At 41.1% G+C, this 8,763-nt stretch overlaps 1 protein-coding gene across 1 annotated transcript in view; it reads left to right on the top strand.

Moving 5' to 3' along the window:
• EFCAB6 (EF-hand calcium binding domain 6) overlaps positions 1-8,763 on the top strand; it is a 108,522-nt gene that overhangs the window by 67,354 nt on the left and 32,405 nt on the right. Inside the window, 2 exon segments of the mRNA XM_019471983.1 lie at positions 845-963; positions 2,539-2,766. Coding sequence (XP_019327528.1) covers positions 845-963; positions 2,539-2,766 — 347 coding nt within the window.

Here is an 8,763-nt window from a genome sequence, read left to right as displayed (position 1 = left end):
TGATGCTGCTAAGTAACACAAGGCCTACCTCAGCTCCTCACAAAGCCGCTTAGCTTGTATGATATATTAAGACATAGAGGGTTGATGCTTATAGAAGTGTTCGTGCCATTAAAGTTGAAGTTCATGTTTGGACCTTGAGTGTTATCTCACCTTAATCCACACCGGGGGGATTTGCGAACCTTAGTCACTCTCCCCTTCCGGCAGGTGGGACGTGACACCTATAAAAATTATTTCCACCTTTTTATCTTTTTTAACTTGTTGAATAGTTGCAATATTTGGACAACAGAGTAGCACAAGGAAAAATGAATATTTTTTTTTCATTAAATGTTTGTGTAAATCAGACAATAGTACTGGTAGTCTCAGTTTGCAAGATGAATGGTAAAAAACCCAACAAACCCACCCACCCAACCAACCAAAACCCAAAGCAAAATCTAATTCATATTAGGTATAGAACAAGTTGGGGAGAAAATCTTCAGGTCTGCCATTTTCCAGCGCCTTCATCTCCCACTGGCATGCTTCAGCAGTGGGCATACCCACAGCTGCGTGCACGCTTCTCATGCTCATATCCCCTGTGTTTGCCATCAGTAAGAAACTTTTCACACAGAGTATGTCACCTAAACACCTGTGATGTCAATCCCAATTCAAGCTTTTGAGAGTTGCACATCCATAGTGGAAAGTAGGAAACAGTAAAAATCAAATGAGAAAAACATTAAAAGATGAAATTCAGACGTGCGTGATTTTCCGTTTCTTTCTCAATTCCCATTATTCATTAAGCTTATAGAGAGATCAAACATTTTGTCAGACTTGTTGGTTCTTGTTAGTGATGATTTCTTTTACATTCCAGAATTTTCAGGAATTTGATAGTGAAGGAAATGGCGTTATACAGCCAAGGGACTTGAAGAAAGTCTTGTTCAGATTTGGCATTCCAATCACCCTGGAAGAATTTAAGCAGCTTTGGGCAAGGTATGACAACTCTAAATGATTAGCTCTTGCAATAATGTATCTTTTATAGGATTACAGAGCCTTTGGTAGTGCAGCGAATGACAATAGATTACACTGCACAAGAAATCTTTTATTTTGTTATGATTGTGACCTCAGATCATGACACTGTGTTACAGGAGGCTATGTCTTATCATACTAAGCTCAAGTATACAACTAGATCCATCAGTTTCCGATAGGACTTTCTCTTGGCTTCAGTTTTACTGCTCCCTTTGATGTAACATGCATTTTCTTCTTGGACAGCACCTTAGGTCACTGGTTAAATTAACTTGGTTTTCATCAATTTTGTTTATACACACAAACGCCTGCCTTAGCTTGTGATGGGTGAAAGTCAGTTCCAAGTGTCTCGGGCCAGCTGGGAACTGCAGACAAAGCTTCCATCAAGGAGCTCCGTGGAGGGTCTGCATTGCATACCCGTCTGAAGGCAATGCCACCAGCTTCTCCTTTCCAGAGCACAAAATTTACTTACAATATTTTCAACCTAAGTAAAAGTGATTCAGTCAAAAGAAAAATGCTACATACCAAATACATAACAAAAGAAAGTAAGGTAATTTCATGCTTTGTAAAGGTGGCGAGTAATATCATGAAATGTTTTTATAGACAAGTAATTTGTTGGAAAGTGGGGGAAAATACTTGTCTGCCTTCAACGAAGAGGAGCTGTGCTATAAACTGTGTTTGAAATGACAAAGATGTCAGCTGTATGTGACATTATATAAAAAGCTACCTTCATTGCAGGTCTATTTAAAAAAATAATCTCTCTCTCTAACATATAGAACCTAAGTGTATTGCATTTTGGTTTCAAACTGCATTAACTATATAGTTTTTTCTTAGCACTGATTCATCTCTGAATTATTTTCTACTCCATTAGATTTTACTTTCCATTCTTATTCCTTATGGATGCCATGGCACACTGAAGAGTATCCTTTTCATGCAGTTATCTGCTGCAAAACTTCACTCCCATCAGCCACTCCTTTAATAGAATAGCTAAAATCTCTTACGTGCCTGATATGTCTGTAACTTGAATAAAGGAATTAGAGTGAAGCTGAGGCTAAATTAGGCATTACCATGCATCGGAGCACTAGCAGGGGGAGAAACTGCAGGGGAAAAGCCTATGGAATGGTTTATACCTAAGAAAATATGAAAAGTGTTTATGAAGCTAAACCTACATTTCTGAAGGATGATTACAATTCTGAGCATCTCAGACTTGTGTGAGCAGTTTGAGACACTTGAGACTGAATTTTTAGGAGCCCAGTTCTCTGCACCTCAAGCCAGACACTGAAAGGCAGCAGTACGGAGAGCTGGAGAATACTCCTGACAGTTTGGTCCTCAGGGTAGTATTTTCAGAATCGACTCTGTGATTACAATGCATAAGCCCTATCTTTCGAGTCTCGTATAAAGCCACTCATTCTCAGTGTGGAATGGCACCTCTATAAGGAAGGGAAGTCAGTGAGATTTAAGCTGTTAAGTCACTTAAGGACATCTGTAATGCCTTTCTATGAAGAGCACATGAATATTTAAAAAGAGCATTTCTTTTTCAAGGTATGATACAGATGCAAAAGGATATCTTACTCACCAAGAATTTTTACAGAAACTGGGGATAGAGTTTGCACCCGCTGACGCAGGGCTCAGCAGACACATCACAGAAGGCAGCTATGCACGTTTACAAGCACATTATAATAATCAACAAAAGAAGCATTCAAAGCTGGAAGAGCAGCAGAAACAGCAAACTAAAGCTTTGCATGTAAGAGAAATTAAAAAGCAGATCAAGTAAGTTATTTATGAGCTTAGCATATAACTTTCTGTGTTTGTGTTTCGTTTGTTAAGATGACACTGTGTACAATACAAATGTAATTTTACAAAAAAAAGACTGAAAAGGAGTCTCAGAAGGTACTGGACCGACCAAGCTTATCCATAGTGTTATTCCCTTGATTTGCTGGAGATTAGCCTAGCTCAGTGTGCACTGTGAGACTTTTTCAATAGATATTCTCCATGGCTTATATTACTTATTTTACGGACTTTATGGCAGCATCTATACTGACAAATCAGAATGTCCAGAGGCATTCCCAGACTCAGTCATCTATGCTGCTAGACTGCCGAAACAGTCCTCATCATGCTTTGGCCTGTGTCAGCGAATGTTTTTCCTGATCACTCCCAGCACCGTTTGGGAGCAAGAATGCTTCAAGGACCGTTCCTAATAGGCAGTTTGCAGGCAGCTGCTCCCTCTCGGCGGCTAAGAAGGTTCACTAGCAGAGATGCGCCAGCTGGCTTCTGTGCCCGGAGCACTCCCTGGCCTGTTTATTGGTATCATCTCAGCTTGTGGTTCCAGTCCTAACGCTGCTGTCAGCTCAGATCGAGGGAGAAGAGCAAGTGCAGTTTTTGTCACCCTGCAGGTCTCTTCTTCTCAGACTGCTTTGGGCAACGTAGACTTAGACCTACCTGATCACACTCAACAGGAGCTTTCCTTGCAGCTGGAATGGCTGGATGTGTAGGACACTGTGGTCCCATAACCTACCCTCTTCCTTGGATGAGGGCCAAGTAGCAATCACAGTTGGTTTCACTTCCCTCTAGCAGCTAGTTAAATTGTTAGTAAATGGCTTTGTAGATGCAGCAAAAAACAGCCTTGACAAGGATGGACCCTGGCTCCATATGACAGAAATAAGCATCTTGTCTCCAAGCAAGAGTCGTCTCTGCCTCAAACAAAATCAACACTCACAGAGTTAATAGGTCATTGCTCCTGAGAAGAGCATTTGACAAACAAATGACAAAATGATATCCTACTCAGAGTGGAGTCTAATGATCCATGCTTGCCCTAGTGAGTCAGCAGTGATCAGCCTGCTGCTGCTATAGGATTCCTGCACCTGCCAGCAGATTGAGGCAGCAGGAGAATCCTCTGCACCAGTACAGTGCTGTTAGAACTTTATATTTCCAGGTTGTGGATAGACACCACCTGGATGCTTATCATGTTTTCTGCTTGTGCTTTCGCTCTTCTCCTGAACTGTTGTTTTGGGGTTTTTTTATTTAGGAGTATAAACCCTCAGGAGCAAATAACATGTAAAAATATACCCCCAAGAGCACAGATTTGCTTTCTTTTGTGCTTGGAAAGTGTCTGGAAGTTGTAGGAACTAAAAAATTATTATCGATAAGAATGATAATTCCCCATGACATTGTTGGTAAAGGTGATACACTCATAAACAAAGAGCAGCCTTGTCTTGCAGATAAAGAGGCAGCTTGGGAAATCATTAGACAAAAAAAATCACAAAACACAGAGAGAAGCCTGTAAGCTAAGGCTTTTGCCTTTTTACCCTGCTTTTTTAAATTCTGTTTTTCAGTATCCCAAAGAGGCTGAAGGAATCAAGGGCAAAACTGTCCTTTCTTTTCAGTATCACAACTCTCCCACCTGCATTGCAGCTCTCTGGCATAAACTGCACTTATGACACCCACAGGTATCAACGAGCATTCCACCTGTAAAAAATTGCATCATATACAACAGAGATGGTTAGGCAGCTGCTGTGTTGTAGGCATTGCTTATTACTGTATTTATAACTGTCTGATGTGAAATTTAGGCCCTAACTGTCTCATACTGGGCTCTTCTGCTCCATTTGTTGTACTAAACAGTGGTCTCTAGTCTTACACTTGGATGAAGAGCTCTTTTGGTCAGGAACCTTCTATGTCTTTCCTGTTAGTGTAATGCCAAGTGCAAGGCAGCCCTGACTCCAATGCTATAAATAAGAAGCAGCTCTGCAAGTAGGGAAGATGCTGTGCTGCAAGCAGAAATTATGCAGTGTGTCTCAAAGATGCAAATACTCATCCTTAAGCAGCTGGAGAGTAATTAAATCAATGGGGAAGACATGCTGGGTAAAAATAAAATAGTCATGATGTGACATGCTGGCAGGTCCACGTCATTTAGAATTATTTACTTTTGAGAATCTGCCATAACAACAACTATGTATAGAACTATGTATATGGCAACTAGACACACAAATATACACATACGAGTGCATAGCTGTTGCTTAACCATAATTTGGAGGAGAACAGAAATTGGCAGACTGGGTCAAGTATCACTGGATTCAGTTACCTGCTAGCAACCAGAGCCAGGTGTTTCTGGTTGAGGTGGAGCAGCCTTCTAATAGATGGACATGGAACATTCTGCCCCCTGCACTGGGGCTGTCTCATCCTGGGCAATGACAGAGTTTGGTTTAAACCTGCAGATGGGACTTTTATATCCCTTTCAAAAATTATGTTCTAATCATTTGTTAGATTCTGGCATTTCTTGATTTACATATGTAAGACATCCAGTTCTGTTCTTAATCTTTTGAAATTTCTGGCACCTGCAGCTTCCTTTGGGAATGAGTTCACAGCTTAATCGCTCATGGTCTGCAAAAGTATGTCTTGTTATTGATTATTGCCACCTTTCAGTTCCTCTGAATGTTCTCTTCTTGTCTCCCACGCTTCCTCACCCACCTCCTGGCCGGTGGGAGCAGTCCTGTGGTAGCAGTTCCTGTCTGGTTTTCTCTCTCGGAAAGCTGGAAGTGCAAGAGGAGTTGAATCCAGGCATCTGAACTCCTCAGATTTAACATAAGGCCCTGGAAAGCCATAAATGACTCCTAAGCCAGAGTCATTGTCTGACGGATGAAATCCATCCGCAGGGTGGCTGTGAAGGCAGCGATCCAGCCAAGTGTCAGCCTTCCGCTCCAGGACCACATAAGACAGCTGAGATACGGGAAGCACAGGTGGGCACCATGCCCTTCTACCGTAAAGGAGATCTGCTCTTGGTCAGGAAAACGGATGCAGTAGCTGCAAAACCTAACCCTGGTGATCCATGTGGGTCTCAGCCCCCGCTTCATTCTCAGTGAGTTGGAAAACTGATTCCTTTCACCTGCCAAATTCAGACTGGGAGGAAATATTTGCCTGAGGTGCGAATTTGCTGGTTATAGGACTCACTTAAGCAGCACTGGGAGCAGCACCCACTCCCCTTTCTGTGATCTTGCTTAAGCCCTCTCATTTCTATTTGCACAGTGGCTGCATCCAGCCTGTGCCCTTTCTTCTGGCTTTCTGCAAGGGCTGTGAACCTCACCCTAACAGCTTTGGAGAAGTTTCAGTGCCCTGTGATTACACACTGTGAGGCAGACAAAAGCTCTGAACATCTTACAATTCAAAACATACTGCTGTGCACTTTTTTTTTCCTTTTGCTTTTGTTGTAACTCACAGGAACAAATCGCCCAAATTAGAAACAGACATTGAACAGTGGCTCTCCAGCTCTTCAAGAAAAATACAAAACATTTGCAAGAAAATATGTTTTGGCAATGTAGCTTGATCTATGGTTTTAATCCTCATTTTCTCCACGCACATATTTACTGCTGTGAGTGGAATAATTACTGCTTGGAAATCTTTTATCAGTCCAAAAATGTTGAATGCCTCAATTTCCCAAAACTATGAATCTCAAAAACTGTTTTGATTTTACTTCAGCCTTTACTTTCACTGGGGAGATTTAAGTGGAAGATGATAGTGGTGATGAAGACAGGCACTGAAAGTAATATGCAGTTGAAAAGGGTTCCAGAAATTTTCTGCAATGAGGGTACAACGTGGACCATATCACACCTTCAAAGCACACCCTTGCAAGATGGAAGGAGCAGTGCTAAATAGTCTTCTGGGGCTGGAGGGAGATCAGTCTCACTGAAATCACAAACTGCCCTTATGGTGGTCAGCAGTTTTTGGCTTTTATGCTGCTGTATCCTGCTTCCCAGGTGTGACTCTCTTGGTGTCTTGCTGGGCCTCGGCATCCATCCTCCTCCATCATTGCCCCTTTGCAATCGCTATAAAGCTGTGGTTTTTAAGCTGTGGCACGTTACAGTAACTCAAAAAAAGCAAACCCTCTGTCAGGAGATTTTAGATTTGTGTCTCTGCTGGAAAGTCTGTAGGCTTCTGAACATAATAAAAGTTAAAATTCAGAGATGTAATTAGCAGATGTTGGATCTCTAGGGTCTCATATCTAAGAGGAGGTTGAAGGAGTCTGAACTGGTTAGTCAGTAATTAGATACGTGGAGATTCAAGACAACAAAGCCAGCTTGAGTGTAATGCAAGTGCACTCTGACTGATGTGCACCCTCTGCAGCATACTTCTATACTCTTTCCAAGTCTTGATTTGAGTGTAAACCAAGTACCACATAGTAACAGGAGCAGAATGTGAAAAAGAGGAAGGAATTAACTAGGAAAAAAGAGATCTGAAAGTGAGAGAAGAGGTGATGGCTCTTTAGGGGCTTTTAGAGACTCTAAAACACACTGGCAATATTGCGGTTTCCTTGAAAAGATTCACGTCATGCTTTGAAACCTATATACAGTGGCTAGATTAATCATAAGGAAGCTCACAACTATTTTCTGGAATATTACAGAAGTAGGAGCTATCAAAGTTTTTAATGGCATGAAACCAAGCCAGGGTGAGAGGGCAATCCATGCAGCTACAGAAAGTAAGTTGAAGGAATATTGCACTCCCAAGGAAACTTGAACTTTTGAAAAACACAGGTTTCATATGAGAATGCAGAAGAAGGAATCCTTTGAAGAATTTTTAGCTGATCTTAAAATAACGGATCAGTCAAGTAGCTATGACATTTTCAGAGATTCCATTTTAAGGGATCAGATAGTGATTGGCATCAAAGATCCAAAGATAGAGAAAAGATCCCAGGAAGGTAGGTAGGATCTTAAAAAAAAAAAAGGGTAGAAAAATCTGTTTAGTCAAGCTTGGACAGTCATAAGGGACAGTATGGAAATATCAGAAGGGGAGCAGGACATGCTGTCTGTCAGGAAAGGAAACTAGGAGAGTTTTGAAGAGACTTTTCAGAGCTATTTGCAAGAAGTAGCCAAAGTGAAATATATAAGAATTCACAGATTCATATTATGTCCCGGAGTTTAGAAATTCTGCAGGAGCTATAAGAAATATGGTTATTTTGCGAGACTTTGCAACTGGAAAAGCAGAAGCAAAAGAGAATACCCTACTTATCCCCAGATCTATGTGATGGTGCATAAACCAAAAATACAACAAAATACCACGTAGAGATTCTGTGCAAAAGCTGCACAAGGGGGCTGCAGACTAAGAATAAACACCTCTAAATTCAAAACTGGTGCTCAGTCAATGTTACCTCCAAACACGCTATAAAAAATCTGGCTCAGGAATCTCTACATTTGAAGAAAGACTATTGAAACTGAGGGTGTCTACCAAGAATCTAACTCCTACTAAAGGATTGTATGAACTTAAATTGAAAAGCGAAGATAAACACAGTAGTTTAATTTTTTAGGCAGAAAGATCTAATAGTTGGTCTAAAACATGCCTAGGCCTGGGCTTGGTTAAAGCAGTGAGTCTGATGAAGGAACCATAAATGCAGGAGATCAGTACCCAGTAATCTTTAGTGTCCGAGACAAAGTGGACACAGAATATAGAGCTGTATTTTCACAGCCACGTGTGCTGCTAGGAACATTCCTCTGGTTGTAAGAGAGAAGCTCATAAAGGAGCTAGGTTATGTAGGAGTAATGGTGAGAAGTTTAAAAGTGGATGAGCCAATTAACAACAGGAAGATCAAAAGACAAGTCACTGAGATTGTCCTTACATCTAATGGGGCTAAGTATGTTTCAGGACAGACACTGTCCTATAAAGGATATTTTCAGGTAAAATGACTGCATATGTTTTTACAAATATTAATAAATTTTTACAAAAATTACAAATTGTTGTGTTTTAACCTCAGTCGGCAACTGAGCACCACACAGCTGCTTGCTC

Source organism: Aptenodytes forsteri, unplaced genomic scaffold, assembly GCF_000699145.1.
Source record: "Aptenodytes forsteri isolate BGI_AS27 unplaced genomic scaffold, ASM69914v1 Scaffold241, whole genome shotgun sequence".
In the NCBI taxonomy this organism is placed as follows: domain Eukaryota; kingdom Metazoa; phylum Chordata; class Aves; order Sphenisciformes; family Spheniscidae; genus Aptenodytes; species Aptenodytes forsteri.
The sequence above is the reverse complement of the archived record's forward strand: the minus strand, read 5'-3'. Positions and strand labels throughout refer to the sequence as shown.